Source organism: Eupeodes corollae, chromosome 3, assembly GCF_945859685.1.
Source record: "Eupeodes corollae chromosome 3, idEupCoro1.1, whole genome shotgun sequence".
Taxonomy (NCBI): Eukaryota; Metazoa; Arthropoda; class Insecta; order Diptera; family Syrphidae; genus Eupeodes; species Eupeodes corollae.
Window position 1 is genome coordinate 107305954 of NC_079149.1, and position 15554 is coordinate 107321507.

A 15554-nucleotide genomic window follows, 5' to 3' on the forward strand; every position below is an offset into this window, starting at 1 on the left:
ATTTTGACAAAGATTGATACTTTTAGTTGGTAAAAACCGATTTTCAAATCGAATATCTTGACACAAAAATAATAGATACTGGCTTCAAACGAATATCATCTTATGAAAAAATATTGTTTTCAACATTCAGTACAATTTTTAAAATCATTAGTCTACAAAAAATGTTACACAAATGTTATAGGTAAAAATTGATGTTCAATTCATATATCACTTGAATAAATGACCTGTATTGACTTGGTTTTCGACTAAAAATTGGTTAAAAAATCCAGATTTTGAAATCAAACATATTTTATCATATGCAAAATATTGTTGGTAACTTTGTAGATCACTTTGTTTACAAAACACGAAAACCTACAAAAACAACAAAAAAATGATGAGAAATTGTTTTCGACTCAAGTAAAAGGAGATCAAAGAAAGATATCAACTTATTTTTTTTTTTAACTCACACAAAATGATGTTAATAATATTTTCTTGAGCTTTTTGAAAATTATTAGTTTGGGTCATATTCCGACCTCTTTTTTTCTGAATCGATTTAAGAGTCTAGTAATTTTATAAGTGTTTGGATATTTACAGTCATTGTTAACTACAAAAATCACTTAAAGCAGGGATTATTTCAATTCATACTAAACTATTCTTTATTATATTTTTTTTTTTAAGATCGAACACATCACAGACTTTTTAAAAAATATGTCCATGATACTAAGGCTATCGAATCCTTTAAAATGTTGATATATATAAGTAAGTCTTCACTTAAAACAGCTCTTTGCCATTCCCTGTAACATATAGTTCTTCCCCACCCACCCCTTCCTTCCTTCCTTCCCGCTACGCATGGTTTATCTTATTTTTAATGTGTTTAAAAATAACAAGAAAACATTTTAAGCTTGTACTTAGTAAAAAAAGTCGAACAAATGTTTTCCATCAAGATTTGGTTCAATTGTTAATAAATAATTAAATTTTAAATTGAAAAACTTACCATCTTTCTTTATTCTAAAAAATAACAGCATATGCGCACATAAAAACATGATAGCACCAATAATTTATGTTCTTCACGGTCCATTTTCAAAAGTATAAAATGTTGATAAACCAAGGAAACTTCTTCAAACTTTTAGATTTCTCAGTTTTTTAACTTCTAATTGATAAGACAGAATTGAGGAAGTGCAATGATTTCTTTCCGCTCTCCGATTCCAAGCTGATTTCTTATATTGATAATAACACAAAAGACTTGATTGCTACTTCGTGCCTTTTTTCTTTCTTGAGTACTGTAAAAATGCAACCAAATGAGATTTTTAAATGAATTAAATAATGATAGAAAAAAAAACATATCAAGGTTTTGTTTTGATAGATTATTTAAATTTTGGATTTATTTTTGTTTTACCTTTTTTTCTACTCTTTTCTTCGACCCTCTTAAAATACGTAACAATATTATAATTAACTAAACAATTTTATTTTTTGGTTAAAAGCTTATTTAAAGTCTACATATACTATATATATATATCATAGTTAATACATAATAATTGCGGCACATTAATATATAAATATACATAACATAAAAAAGAAAGAATTTTAATGTCTAGTTCGAAGATTTCTTTGATGAATTTTCTATTTTATTCTCTTTAATGAGAGTTAATAATTGCAACATCATTATGGCTTGGACTTTGTCCAATGGATCCATAAAACCACGTTGTAACCATTTGGGTATTGTTGTTCGAGCATGTGAGAATCCTAATTTATTTAATATATAATCAATACCATAGGGTTCAATTGATTTGCCAGCCCACGACAACAAACGTACAGTTGGTTCCAAATGCCACGTTTGACACTCGAAATGACGAAAATCTCTAACAAACGATTCCAAATCCAATGTGGTTGGGTCGTTTGGATTTGTTGATTTCTTATCACTGGAATCAACAGAATCCATTGACTCATTTTTGTCTGTCGATGATTTTTTGTCCTTTGCAACTTCTTCAGTTACTAAAGGTTTTAATTGGATTTTAAGATTTTGCGAGAGATTTGGTGATGCAGCTCGGACTGATTGTGGACCAATCTGAAAAACAAAAAAATCGTTACTTTGAATCCTGAATTTTTTTAGAACCCTCTCCAAGACTTACTTTCTCCTTTTCTTTAACATAGGATGTAATTAAGTCGTGTAAGAAGAAGAATGCATCAGCATCAACTGTCACGAAAATATGATCATCAAATTCTGTAATAAAACTACACACAACCTCTGGTTTTCCATCTGCAAACAAACAATAAACAAAAATTTATAAATTAATTATGTAACGGGAGACTAAACTTAAACAAACTTACCAGTAGGTTCTGGGGTTTTTGGACCCTGTCTATGTTCAGTCTTAAAGTTGAATTGGAGGCTTGGTAATGCAAATATTACCTCCCTGTTATGATTATGCTCTAATGACTTCGATGAGTTTGTCGAGCCGCCACTTCGAGTTCGTTCAATTGAATTTGTAGCAATTTCACGATCCCTCTCCAAAATAGGAAACCGATCAACAGCTAAAGGAAAAAACTCTCTCTTTAAAACATCTACAAATCTTCTTATTTTAAACTCAGAACTTACCATCGATTTCACTATTGGCAAATGCATAATGGAACCATTCGTTGAGAGTCTTAAACTGTGGCGGGAAGATGATATTTCGAGTGATTCGGCTAACGATCGCCATAGAGTGATTCTGTTGTTGAGTCTGTGTATTTTGACCTAAACTAGATGAAAGTGTTTCGGTGATAATGACTTCCTTCGTATCCTGTGCTTGATGAGCTTCAGTGGCGAAATTAATGGATGGAGCCTTTAAACTAAACAGAGCCCAAGATTTTGACTGAAGAAAAAGCAACAAAATAATGTCAAGTTCTTAAAAAACTCGAAAATAAGTTGATCATACTTTAAAATTGATGCCATGGAAACAAGCTAAAGATATATTGTTTCCATGCAACTTTGCACTTCCTCCTAAAATATTGCCATTCCTTCCCAGTCGAGTTACTAATGTTGGCACAATCAAGCCCATAGCTTGTTCCAGAGGTCGCTGCCAGTGCCTGTGATGCCTGGCATCTGTGTTCGAATTGTCAGCTTGCGGCAGACAATCTCCGTTAGTCTTCTTTTTCATCTATCAAAAGAATTTTCTAGTGTTCATAGAAGTCTTTATAAATTTTCTGAAAATATTAGTTTTTACCTGTCGCCTTTTTGTACTGGAATTTCTGTCATGTAACCTCGGTTCAAGACTTGAAAATACCCTTTTCGATGATTTGAATTGTTGTGTAAAGAATTCTTCTAATTTATAATACATTTTCAATAAATCGGCTGTTGTTGATTTTGATATCATAATTTGTAATTGATCCCAAGACAGATCACCATGGATAAGGATTGTGGCACGAGGTTTTGTATTGCCGCTGGAACCGTTGCTAACACCAGCACCACCTAAATCTGACGATGTTGATGTCTTCCATTCATCTTTCATGGCGGCAGAAAATGAACTGACGCGAGTCATAAGTACCGAAGTACCCATATAGTCAAGTCGTAGCTCCAAAGCCATAAAACTCAATCCCATTGTGTGATATGGTGTCACACCAGATTCCTCTTTAATATGGAAACGGGTATTGATTTTATTCACTTCAAAGCTACCACCGACTATACCGCCTTTAGCGTCCAGTGATGATCCGCCTAGATAAATGCCACTGTACATTTTCTTGTAGCCAGTGCTGCCGATGCTTAGGCGACCATCACTTTGGAAGTCTTTTGTTAACCAAACCTAAATAAAAACATGAGTTTTGTTGGAGTTATTGTTATTTCTTGACATTTCTTGTATTTGAAAGACCAAAAGAAAACTCCATCTTACCACATTGCCCATAACATTTCCCATATTCATTTGAACATTCAGTCTTGTGAAGTTCACTGCAAACAGTACCAAAGTTTCCCACGCTGTTATTTGACTCTTCTCCGAGGGTGGTGTACTCGACTCAGCCGATGATGATTTACCCAAAGCCTGCAGCTTGTCAAACTTCCTTAGATCTTTATCAAAATCTAAAGTCATACTATCTTTGGTGTAGTAAGGATCCTTGCCCGACGCAGACTGCTTATCCCGGAACTCATTCAACACTGGTGTCTTGCTGTTGGCTTCCTTCGGTGTCGTTGATCCATTCAGGTCTGTATCATAACAACCTCCATGATGAACACTTAAGTCCCCAAGGAACAGACGTCTGACTATGCGACGTCGATACCAAGCCTTGGGAAAGGCAAGAATTTCAGTCAACCGACGCATATCGTACTTAAACGATGCACTTCCAATGTCCACAATTGTGGAAAACCGAATAACAGCTCGTGATTGATCTATGGCACGTTTCGAGCTGGGCGATGGTTCAATATACAACTTGCGACATCGAGTAATATGGAATTTGACAAATTCAACATTTATACTCAGCGAATCTTTGCGTTCACTGTCAGTCAGAGGGGAGAACTGGGCTTCTTTTGTGTTGGTCTTTTTGCCTCCATACGGATGGAAGATATAGACATTGAAATCAGCCAAACAACCAGTTACACTGCAAACACGAAATAATTTGTCCCAAATTCACCTTTCAAAAATATATTTAAGATTCTTACCTTAATCCACCTGATGGTATTTTATCCTTTTCAGCTTTTTCTGCATCATCTGTTCCCGCCTTATCGTCATCTTCGGATCTCTTCGAACTGAAAACTATATCCAAACTTGGAAGTTGCAGCATACACTCTACTCGGGATACCGGCAGACAGGAGAATCTAAACGCAGATGGTTGCATATGGAAGTAAACTATAACATCCACAGGGAACGATGCATAGGTCACATAATTTGTTGGCAAAATATCCAAATTCACAGGATTTGCAGCTGATGATGTTGCCGAGCTGCTGTCAGCCTTGAATGGAATCGGCTCCAGAGTTTGTTCTAAGAACTCTAAAATATGCGGAGAGATAATAGTCTCCTCGGGTATGCTCTGCAATGTCATCCACGCAAATAGCGCAGCCCTCTTGCTGCCGGTTCTACGAAACATGGAATGACTATCGCCAGAGGCCAGACGTGTCGATGGATCTTCGGCAATTGTCTTGGATTGATAGTGCAGCTTAACGTCCAAGCCGGGTATATGAAAGATGGTTAGATCAGAGAGAACTTGATTGTTAGGATTGTAGCGCATCTTGCTTTTGTCTCTTTGTCGTCGAGACGGAGTGGGACTACCCCAGTCATTGCCAATGCTTCGCTCACGTTTGTGGGTCTTGACACTTGTCGGACCACTGACAATAAACCGCTCCTCAGTTGATTCCTTGGTATGGAGAACACATTTTCCTGAATTAACCAAAACTTTGATGTCCAATTCAAAGTCAATATTTGGCTCCTAAGGAAAAATAGCGTTAACAAAAATATACAAGAAAAATGCCTTTTAAAAGCTATACCTGTTGTTTTTGAAGATAGCTTCCTTTCTTGCGCATCTCAACCGAGGTTCCATCAATATCTATTTCTGCTGGAGATTGCCGATCATAACCCTTCCATTCAACATCACTATCTGGCATTTCAGTATCAGTATCAGCATTTGGGAGAGAAGTTTGTCTACACACGATTTAAATGGATTTCATGAAACATTGTCACTGGACTGACAAATGAAAAATAAACTCACCTCATTGCCTCCGAGAAAGTTACTCGATTCGCCCCACAAGCTCTCAGTGATGCACTTCTCGAACAACCAGAAGCCGGTGTACTCTGCAAGCTTGATATCTCATCATTCGAGGCGATTGTATCGAGTTTTTTACTGTACACATCATCCAAAGGTTCCTTGCTCAACGAAGGCCCAACATACGAATATGAACGGTTGGTGTTCTTCAGAGTCGATCGACGAATCGATGGTCGTTTGAACTTTTGTATGATATCACGACGGAAGTACTTATAGCACAATGCTTGGAGTTCTTGCAATCGACGCTCTTCATGTGCCACAGTATTGTGTGAAGCTCCCAAAGTTCTCAAATCATTGATGATCTTCAACTGTTCAGCCATTTCCTTCTCCATCATAAATGAACGCTTCTTCGAATCAATCGATGGATCAAAAACAAACGACGGAAGATTCTCAAAGTCTCTTCGACGAATTATCGTCTCCTTGTAGCTCTGATCACCCTCATCGCTATCGGGACTTTCAATATTAGTTTCTTCATCTTCCGAACCAGTGAGCATTGTCAGAGTATGACCCAGCGATGACAATTGCTTCCCAATGTTGATATCCAAGTGAATATCGACTCCTTCCATTTGCCACTTAACATTCAAAAGCCATTTGGCATTTTCTCCTTTTTTGGCTGCAGCTGTCCTTGAACAAACTTCATAGGTGCCTTCGGAGACAACACACAAATTCATTATGTTTGTGTCATTCATATTTGGCTTCCAATCATCAAGAGTTGTTTCGAAGTCGTCAGCGAATCGTAAACAAAGTCCAGAGAATCGACCCTTGGACACGAGAGAACCCGAATTGCAAGCTAGAATTTTATCACAAGAATTTTTATGTTAATTAAATTAGTAAATAAAATCATCAAAAATATTAAGTCTAGAAATGTTAACCTGAAATAATTGTATTCTCGAGAGTTATGACGACAGCTCCTTTAGGTTCAAAATCTTGATAAGACCTTGTGCCCCAAGATTGAGCAACTTGATTGAGTGGCAAACAAATACCCATATCTTCCACTGTCAATTGCAAGAACAAAGTCGATAAGTTCGATGATGCAATATTGCTAAATTGACCAAAAGGAACTCGGTCAAACATCTGGAATAGGAGAATAATTTAAAGGACTTTTTTTTTTAAAGAGAGAGAGAGAGAGTTGTGGAAAGAATCTTACTTGATTTCCATAACAATGATCATAATTCAAATTCGCCCTCTTCTCAGCCCAATATTCGTAGGCGTTCTTGTAGTTCAGCCAAACCAGAATAGCTTTATCTACAGCCACAGGTTGAATGTAGATCAATGGCCTTTTGAGTTTCAACAATATAAGCTCCTTATCCTCATTTAACAATTCATCTTGGAACGCATTTCTAAGCCCTATTGTCGTGTGGAAGAATGCGTATTGCTGGAACTCTGGCTCTGCCTCATCAAATATCACATTCTTTATCAATTGCCCAAGTGAGAGATTAAAATCGATGTGAGCTTTGCCAAACATCTTCCTATCGTTGCCTTCACCAACATTCTTCACACGATTCGATAAATGCAATTCTAAGGTCCCAGTTTCAAAGCGAACCGCCGATGAGCAGGGAGTTGTTGCCGTGAGTTGAATTCGCTTCATCGATATATTGAGAGAAAATAGAATTCTCTTGAGTGAAGATTCCTGAACACTGTCGCTATCTTCTGACCAAATAGGTACTGGCTTCTCACCACCATAAACTTTTTGCAACACTTCATTGATTTCTTTCATGAAGACCTTTTGAACGAATACCAAATGATTGAGAAGATCCGTTGTCAGACATCGCTCAAATTCACCAATTTCAGCTGAAGCGTTCACGTAGCCACCTTGTCGAAGGATAATTCCGTCAATTTCGGTATCCTGCTTACAAATGGAACACAAGACTTAGTCACATTCCTATTAAAATAAATGATGAATACTTTACCTCTTGTCTATTTTCTGGGATATATTCTGCACTGACGTGTACTGGAGGCAGAGCTATACACGCTTCCGAAGGTAAATTGATTTCATTCTGGAAGAAATAAGGAAACAATTTTGGTAAAAAATCCACAAGAACTTAATTTTTCCATCAAACTGCAGTGAAACTTCAGCAAGGAATGTGTCTTTATCAAATTCAGTTGTGCCAGGAATAAATACAAACAAAAAAAGAAAACAACCACCTGTAGTTCTCAAGACTTAAGAGACAAATCAGAATCCATGCAAGCTTGAATCTTATCAAAAATGCAAGCAATTAAAGAGTGAAAGTATTTAAAAGCAAGCGGAATACTTCATGGTAGTTTTGTTTGGTCTTAAAACAACTCACCTGAATTTTGGTGGTAAAACTTAGCGTGTGAGTTGGCAAATCAATAACAAATTTAGCTCTATGCCCAGTTACTCCCGTAGAACTAACATGATTCATACGATATTGAGCTTGTAAGGATGGCAACAATGCTGCATTAATTGATAAACTCTGTAGAAGCACATTGAACTGCATAACTAATGGCTGTAGTAATCCATTCTGGGGCTGATTTGGTCTCATGGTTGAGGGGAATTTCTTATGCGAGTGTGGACGTTTCTTTTGGTCACGCACATGGAATGGTGATTCGGGTTCTTCGTGTTGTCGGGGTGGGCGTCCAGAATTTCTTCCAACTCGAAGTTCCTATCCAAAAAATACGTCGATTAGAAGTTGTGCAAAGTTTATGTGATGTTAAGTCTCTTACTTGTAGGGTAGATGAAAGTTGCTTTGAACTTCTTGTCATCATGCCATGCAAGGCGACTGGATGTTGGGGAATTTCAATATTAACTGGGCCAATTGATAGCAAACCGCTATTTTTATCCTTGCCACGCTTGGTCAGACTTGAATAAAGTGTTTGACTCTTGCCAACCGTCACTTTGACAACAGTTCTTCAAAGGAAATACATTCAATAGGTTGTTTAAACAAAAAGATATATAGAGACTACAACTTACTGTTGACTTGGAGCGACTCCTTCTAAAAGAACAATCATTGCTCTACCTACTTGACCGGTTAATGAACATTCCAGGGAAACTGGTCGAGCTTTCTTGCGCCAAGTAGCACTACTGTTCAAAGTTGTTATCTCAGCTTCAAGCTAGATGAGAAAAAATATATATTTTATAACAAGATCAATCCTTCCAAAAAAGTTGTATGCCTACTTTTAGACCACTCAACATGGCAAGAAGTCGAGTTTTATGAATCTTAGCAACTCCAAAAACAATCAACCGTGTCCTCTCTTGCATTGTGCTCTCAAGAAGCTCCCGCTGTTGTGGCAGTGGTGTTGGGGCATTAGTCAAATTATCATCATCATCCTTTTCATGACGCATATAAACAAAAGCATTTTTCTTGGGTTGTTTATTTGCCTCATTAGGCTCTGTAGATACGGATGCCCTACGAAAATAGCTTAAAAACCTAATGCATCTGCTGCACAATTAATTAACACAAATGTCTATCCTTACCTCTGGACAGTTTTAGTTTCTGGCATTGTTCCATACAATTCCAACAGATGGAATATCGTCTTCCAACAATTTGGTGTATCCATTGGTGGAAGGGAACCATTGATACCATTCTTACCGAGACCCTGGTAATCAGCACTTACACTTAAGCCATTATAAGACGCTTTCGATTCTAAGGAGAGCTTAAACATTTGATGTTCACTCACAGAAGTGGTTGGACTATCACGAAGAGGTGAAGAACTAGACTCAGTAAGATTGGTGTAGCCTAAAAGTAAATTTTTCTTTCAAAGTTAATTCGTTCTATTTTGAGGTCTAAAAAACTTACCAAGTTTTCCTTTCACTGATTTTCCTGTGGAACGTAATTTTTGGGCAAAACTTTGTGGACGGTTTTTAGCATTTGGTGATGGAGTGAGCTGAATTAGCGGTCCAATGCCTCCTACACGAGTTTTACTGCTGCTAGAATGGAAGTTATACACATAATGACATATTCTTTTGGCCATAAATATAAAGAGCTTACTTAGTTATTGAATTAGGCAATCCAATCATCTCATTGAACTTATCATATCGTTCGTCGGAAGAGTTTTCATTGTGGGTAAAACGATCCGAAATTGATCCAAATGGCATAATGTCGTTTGGTTCAGAAGCTTAACGTTGAAAAATTTTGTCAGAAATTTCGATTTAAATTGAATTTTCAATAGAAACTCACCTAAACTGCATTCATCTTTTGCAGTAGATTTCTTGCTGAGATCTGGTTGGTCATGGAACTCGTTTTGGGCATCTTTAACATTTTGATACATGTTGCTGATTTGATGAAGAAGTCTCAACAGAGGCATGTTAACCTTCAAGACAACAGCAAAATTATAAAATCTATGCATTATTGAGGTAAATCATTTTTATAACTTACTTGCTGTGAAATGAATCGAATGTTTAGACTAAAATTGATAACTGTACTCGTGTGCTTCTTCAATTGCCTTCTAGACATATAGATGACATTTTGTCGAGCTTGATCGACCATACCATCGGACATCTTAAGTACTTCCAGCTCAATGCCCACCCGTTCACAAAGAAACGATGGGGTGTCTAATATTATCGCTGGACGACCATTTGATTTCTTATTCATTTTCGAAGGTTTATTCTTTTTGTCTCCTGCCTCGCTGACAACTATGTCAACTCGAATCGAATCAAATGTTCCAATGAGCGAAAGATTTGTTCCGAAGTTCTCTAACGATGAGATGTCAGCATTTGATATCTTATTCACCATTTGTTGGGGCATTACACCCAAACAGGTTAGGAGTGGTTCGAAAATTAAGTGAGCATCGAGAAGTTTGATTGAGTCTTGGAATATGCCACGAGTGGGAAGTTGTTCGGGGATTTTCGTCGGTGCTGGACGAATTATTTCCTGGGAGAAAAATGAAATAGTATATAAAAAAGAATGTAAAATATTTTTTTTAACCATTTTTGGATTCTACTTTTTCTATTTCTTCAAAACCTTCAAATATGTCAAGAACAAATTGGGAAAAACTTTTCTAAGAGTTGACCATCAAAAGAAAATTATAGCATAGGTTAAATAAAAAGAGGTAAAGTAACAGCACCTTCATCATCATCATCAAACTAAAAGGGGTGATGTATCATCAGTCTAAACATCTCATTTGGATCTTCATGCATCGATGGTGTTCTTTCAGGAAATGAAGTTGCTGGATGTTTTAGATTAGAACTCATCCTTGAACTATCCTGAATTGGAAACATTTCAAGATATTTTTTAGTGGCAGAAAAGGGGCATTCCAAAGGTCAAAGAAAACGTGTGTTTTTTCTTAATTACGCTTAAAAATTAATTGAAAAAGGGAGATGTGTGTTCCTCCGCCTCGTCATTTCCAAAACCTCTACATAAATATAAATCACCATTATGTTCATGGGGGTTGACATTGAATTGTGACTCGTTAGGGCATCAAACAAGAGGCCAGTTGATTTAGGAACTCAGTTTTTCCTTTATCTAGCCATAGATTTTTCGAAACCCTTCAAGTGACAATATCTCGGCTTCAAAAAATAGAGTCGTTGGGTGTTTATAGTTCTAGTGGCTTTTGAAATATACCAGTCCTTTGGAACAGTCCGTAAATAACGAAGTGTTTTATGACCCTCTTTAACGTTCGTTCCTCGCTTGCAAGGATATTTGTGAGGCATACTTTGTTAAATGTATGAATGGCTTCAAATAATATTTTTAGCAGTTCTTTCATAAAAAAATATCAAATGGGACTAATGTTTCTAGGGCTATTGATTGTTTACAAAGCAAAGCCAACACAGTTACCGTACGCCTGGCTTCTATCTTCTAATTACGGGAACACAAAAATCTTATAAATCGACCAAAAATCGTAACAATGATTTATAAATATGTCACAAGAGCAAATTAATGGGACAATTCAAACAAATTTTGAATCTCCAAGCAGCAGGATGTCGGCTCTTGAAGCTTGCTGGGATTTAAACAAATCTGTAGCCGAATGTTTCCAAAGAAAAAAGAAGAAGGATACCTTTTACATTCTCTGTAAATGTTCAAGCCTAGCTAAAAGAAGAAAGATAACACTAGGAATATACTTTTTCGACAACCTCGATTTTAAAGGTATTCTAAGATTCTTTCAAAAATCAAGAAGATTCAGGGAAGCGCCCAAACCTTAATCATATCCTTTCACACCTTTCACCCAACCTACACGTATCCTAATCATATCCTGAGTAGCACAATGGATCCATATAGTTTCAAGTGGGACCCTTTTCGGCCATTGGCAATGCATCACAAAGTTAAACCTAATCTAACCAAGGGCTATGGAAGAAGGTGTTCTCATAGCACTTGTAGATCCGATACATGCTATTTGCTAAATATAGTACACTTTTTCAAGATTGGTTGCTTTAGCAAGCTTTATCTGTAATAGACTGTTTTCATGTTCGTAAGTAAAGCAGTTTGAGCTGCTCTTCCACTTGTGAGTCAATTGATTCAATTGCTTCAGTACCTTAGGAATTCTTTTAATATTTTCGCAGGAAGGCCCGTTACGCCTATATTCGAAGGACCATATTTTTGCATGACCCAAAATTACGACAAAAAATACTGCAATGTTCCAAAAGCAGTAAAATTTTTTGGTCATTTGTAAAAACAACATGAGGAATTCTTCCTCTTCCTCGGTTCCTACGCTTGTTGTCAATGGCACTCCTTTATTTAGCTGTATTGATGAAGCTTACTTGTTTGGAAGGCAGTTCACGCAAAAATTCCACCTTTCCAGATAGTGTCATGGCTCCCCCAGTTCTTGAACGCGTAACTGATTCTATGGGACTAATCTATGTTCGTACTCGCACTTTGGCGAGAGTTCTTAAAGATCTCAGCATTCATATTCTGTTATTATTCTGATCGTTCCTATTCTTCTGGACTCTCCCAAAAAAGGCGAATCTTCTTCTCCCGTAAATTATCGACCAATAGCACTAACGTCCCTTCTTTCTAAAGCCATGAAAACGATGATTAATTATCAGCTTAAAAATATCTTGAGGAACGGACGCTTCCTAATGACCGGCAATACGGCTTTCTTAGCAATAGGTTCACTGGTGATCTCATAGCTGATCTCATCGATCAGTGGAACAAATCTTTATATCGTTTTGGAGAAATTTAGATTATTGCATTTGATATTTCACCTTGCTCTTTTATCGAAAATGCGTGCTCTTGGTATTGACGAATCTCTTCTTCGTTGGATTTTTTTCGAACCGATCAATTCAAGTTGTTTTGGACGGATTCAAGTCTGAAACCCATAAAATAAAATTGGACGGATTCAAGTCTGAAACTCATAAAATAAATGCTGGTGTGCCCCAGGGCTCCGTTTTGTCTCCGACCCTCTTCCTCATTTTTATAAATGATCTCCTGTCTGCTACTTCTAATCCAATAGATTGTTTCGCTGACGATTGCACGCTTAGCTTTTCATATTCGTTTCACAACCCTCCTCATCAGATGTGGAACTGCAGCGTCAAAATATGATTAAATCATTAAATTCTGACCTACACAGCATTATACAATGGGTAATAAAAAACCGCGTGGAATTTAATGCTTCGAAAACCCAATGTTGTCTTGTATCGTTAAAGCGAGATATACTCTCCTTGCCGCTATCTATGAGTGGCACTTCCATAAACGAAACTGAAAATCTAGTCATCCTTGTAATGTGCATCAGCAAACACCTTTGTGGAGCGATCAAATACGCGATTTCACCAAAAATGCCGCAAGATGTCTAGGTTTTTTTTAAACGATGCAAGAAATCTTTCTCTCCATCTGATCTGGCTACAATCTACAAAACCTTTATACGTCCGTAACTTGAATATAACTCTTATCTCTGGGCTGGTGCTCCAGTAACATATTTAAGTCTCTTGTACAGTATTTTAAGAAGAGCTTTTAAACTGATTGGTGACATGAACATCATCAACTCGATTACGTCACTCGAACATCGTCGTAAAGTTTCTTGTCTCACGCTTTTTTACCGTTATTTTAACGGACTATGCTCTAGTGAAATATCCAGTTGCATTCCTCCCCTTAAACAATTTAACCTTAATACCCGCGCTTCTAGGAATGCCCATCAGTTTACCCTTGAGCTCAACTTTGGCCATACTATGAAGAACAGATTCATTTTTTAGCCTTACTACGCGAATGTGGAATGCCTTAAGACGCTCTATCTTTCCCTATCATTGCAATGTTCAGGAATTCAAAATCAATGTACACCGACACCTTCCATCCAACCCTTTCCGCTTTTCCTAATGCTCGCACTGTGCGTTTGGCATTTTAAAGATATACAAAACCCTTTTAGTGTTCGCTAATTATAAAAAAAAACTGACTGTATATGCACTTTGTATTACAAAGTCGATAAGTATTCTTAGACATTCTCCTCTCTGATGATGTCCAAAATACTCAAGTTTATCAAAGAAACAAACTTGAGATAGAATTATAAAATGAGAACCTCATACAAATCTTGAAGGGATATAGACCTTTAGGTTGCAATTTAATTCATTCAGAAAAAAATTGCTTCCAAACAAAATATTTAATTTATTAAGTTGGAAAGTTAAATGTGTACCTTTTATGAGAAAAAATCAGGGATAAGACTCTTAGATAACAAAGATTTTTCAATAACAATCAAATTCGTCTATAAATAGTTTTCTACCAACTGTATCAATATACCCAAGTAACTTACCTTATCCGACAAACCATCTAACTTTTTCTTTATTTCCTGCTGTTTTGCCATCCAGAAGTAAAGATCTTCCTTTTGATTTTCGGCTCCTGACCAAAATTTATTGACAGAATTCGTAGAGCTCAATGATCCTTCTTGCAATGTTCCATATTCTTCACACATAGAATTATACATAAATACCGTTTATAATGTAAAATTATATATTTTTTGTTGTAATATTTACCAATTTCCGGTACTTGTTTTTCAACTAATCCCGAAATAATTGGAAGCATTTGTATGCTAGAGCGAGAAGAATTTCCATGTGAAAAGTTTGACGATTTTAAATGTCTAAAATTCAAAAATACAATTATAATACACAAATTTTGTAACCCAATCCAATTAGATAATCTCCATTTTATCCCAAAATTTAATAATGTACCCACCCTTTTCGAGACGGTTGTAAATGCGGTGATGTTGATGCAGAATTCTGTACATTTGCAGCTTCATTCGGGAATCCTAATCCAAATTGTGAGGAATCTAAATTATTGTGCACGGGGGGAAGAAAACAAACGAAAAAAAAAACGACATAAGAATATTTAAGCATTGCAGAGGTCTTGGGAAAAGCTCAAAGTTCGATAGACTATATTTATAGATATTTTTTTTCTTATATTGTCATGTAAGCACATTTCAACCAAAAATTATAAAAAAAATACACACAAATTTTATTGCCTTAAAAATTATTTTGTTTGTCTTTGTTACGCTTTTTAAATTAAGGTTTTTAGACAAAACAAAAATAACAGAAGCAGAAACACATCCTACACACAAAAGTCGATCGACAGACGACAAAGAAAAAAGAATAAACAAAATGTACAAAACCCATAAGCCAATATAATAGCGTGATAACTTTATCGACTTGTGTGCCTAGTCAATGTGTTTCTGCCCTCTTCGTCTTCTTCTTCATCTTCATTTGCTAGTAGTGCATTGAATTTTCAAAAAAGTTTGGGTGAATTTGTGCTCAACCAAGAGTGTGATGAACATGGAAAAAAAAACAAACTCATTTTGGAATAATGATCAATGTGAGAAACTTCAAAATACAAAAAATTTAGCAGAGACTTTAATGTGGTGTTGGACGCAAGGATAGTTAATTCGAAAATTGAAAACCAACAGAAAAAAGTAAAACAAAAATAAAATTGTTCTCTTAAAAGCTAATCAAATCACACAGCATATACAAAACACACAAATCA

The 15554-nt window shown here is 36.3% G+C and overlaps 1 protein-coding gene across 7 annotated transcripts in view; it reads right to left on the reverse strand.

Moving 5' to 3' along the window:
* Nucleotides 1-1422: 1422 nt before the first annotated feature.
* The window catches only part of LOC129948861 (bridge-like lipid transfer protein family member 1), a 58112-nt gene continuing 43980 nt past the window's right edge, over nt 1423-15554 (reverse strand). For 3 of the 7 annotated variants that reach the window (XM_056059987.1, XM_056059985.1, XM_056059984.1), the window contains 25 exons: nt 14754-14847; nt 14555-14658; nt 14335-14483; nt 10038-10532; nt 9840-9972; nt 9651-9777; nt 9459-9586; nt 9137-9398; nt 8837-9068; nt 8633-8772; nt 8386-8569; nt 7989-8324; nt 7611-7697; nt 6848-7549; nt 6573-6774; nt 5647-6490; nt 5426-5579; nt 4604-5367; nt 3843-4542; nt 3180-3755; nt 2892-3113; nt 2573-2828; nt 2308-2508; nt 2109-2236; nt 1423-2044 (listed from right to left, as the gene is read on the reverse strand). In XM_056059987.1, coding sequence (XP_055915962.1) covers nt 1571-2044; nt 2109-2236; nt 2308-2508; nt 2573-2828; nt 2892-3113; nt 3180-3755; nt 3843-4542; nt 4604-5367; nt 5426-5579; nt 5647-6490; nt 6573-6774; nt 6848-7549; nt 7611-7697; nt 7989-8324; nt 8386-8569; nt 8633-8772; nt 8837-9068; nt 9137-9398; nt 9459-9586; nt 9651-9777; nt 9840-9972; nt 10038-10532; nt 14335-14483; nt 14555-14658; nt 14754-14847 — 7694 coding nt within the window. In that variant the 3' untranslated portion in view covers nt 1423-1570. Of the gene's footprint in view, nt 2045-2108; nt 2237-2307; nt 2509-2572; nt 2829-2891; nt 3114-3179; nt 3756-3842; nt 4543-4603; nt 5368-5425; nt 5580-5646; nt 6491-6572; nt 6775-6847; nt 7550-7610; nt 7698-7988; nt 8325-8385; nt 8570-8632; nt 8773-8836; nt 9081-9136; nt 9399-9458; nt 9590-9650; nt 9778-9839; nt 9973-10037; nt 10533-14334; nt 14484-14554; nt 14659-14753; nt 14848-15554 lie in introns of all 7 variants that reach the window. The other 4 variants (XM_056059988.1, XM_056059982.1, XM_056059986.1 and 1 more) reach the window with 3 other exon arrangements.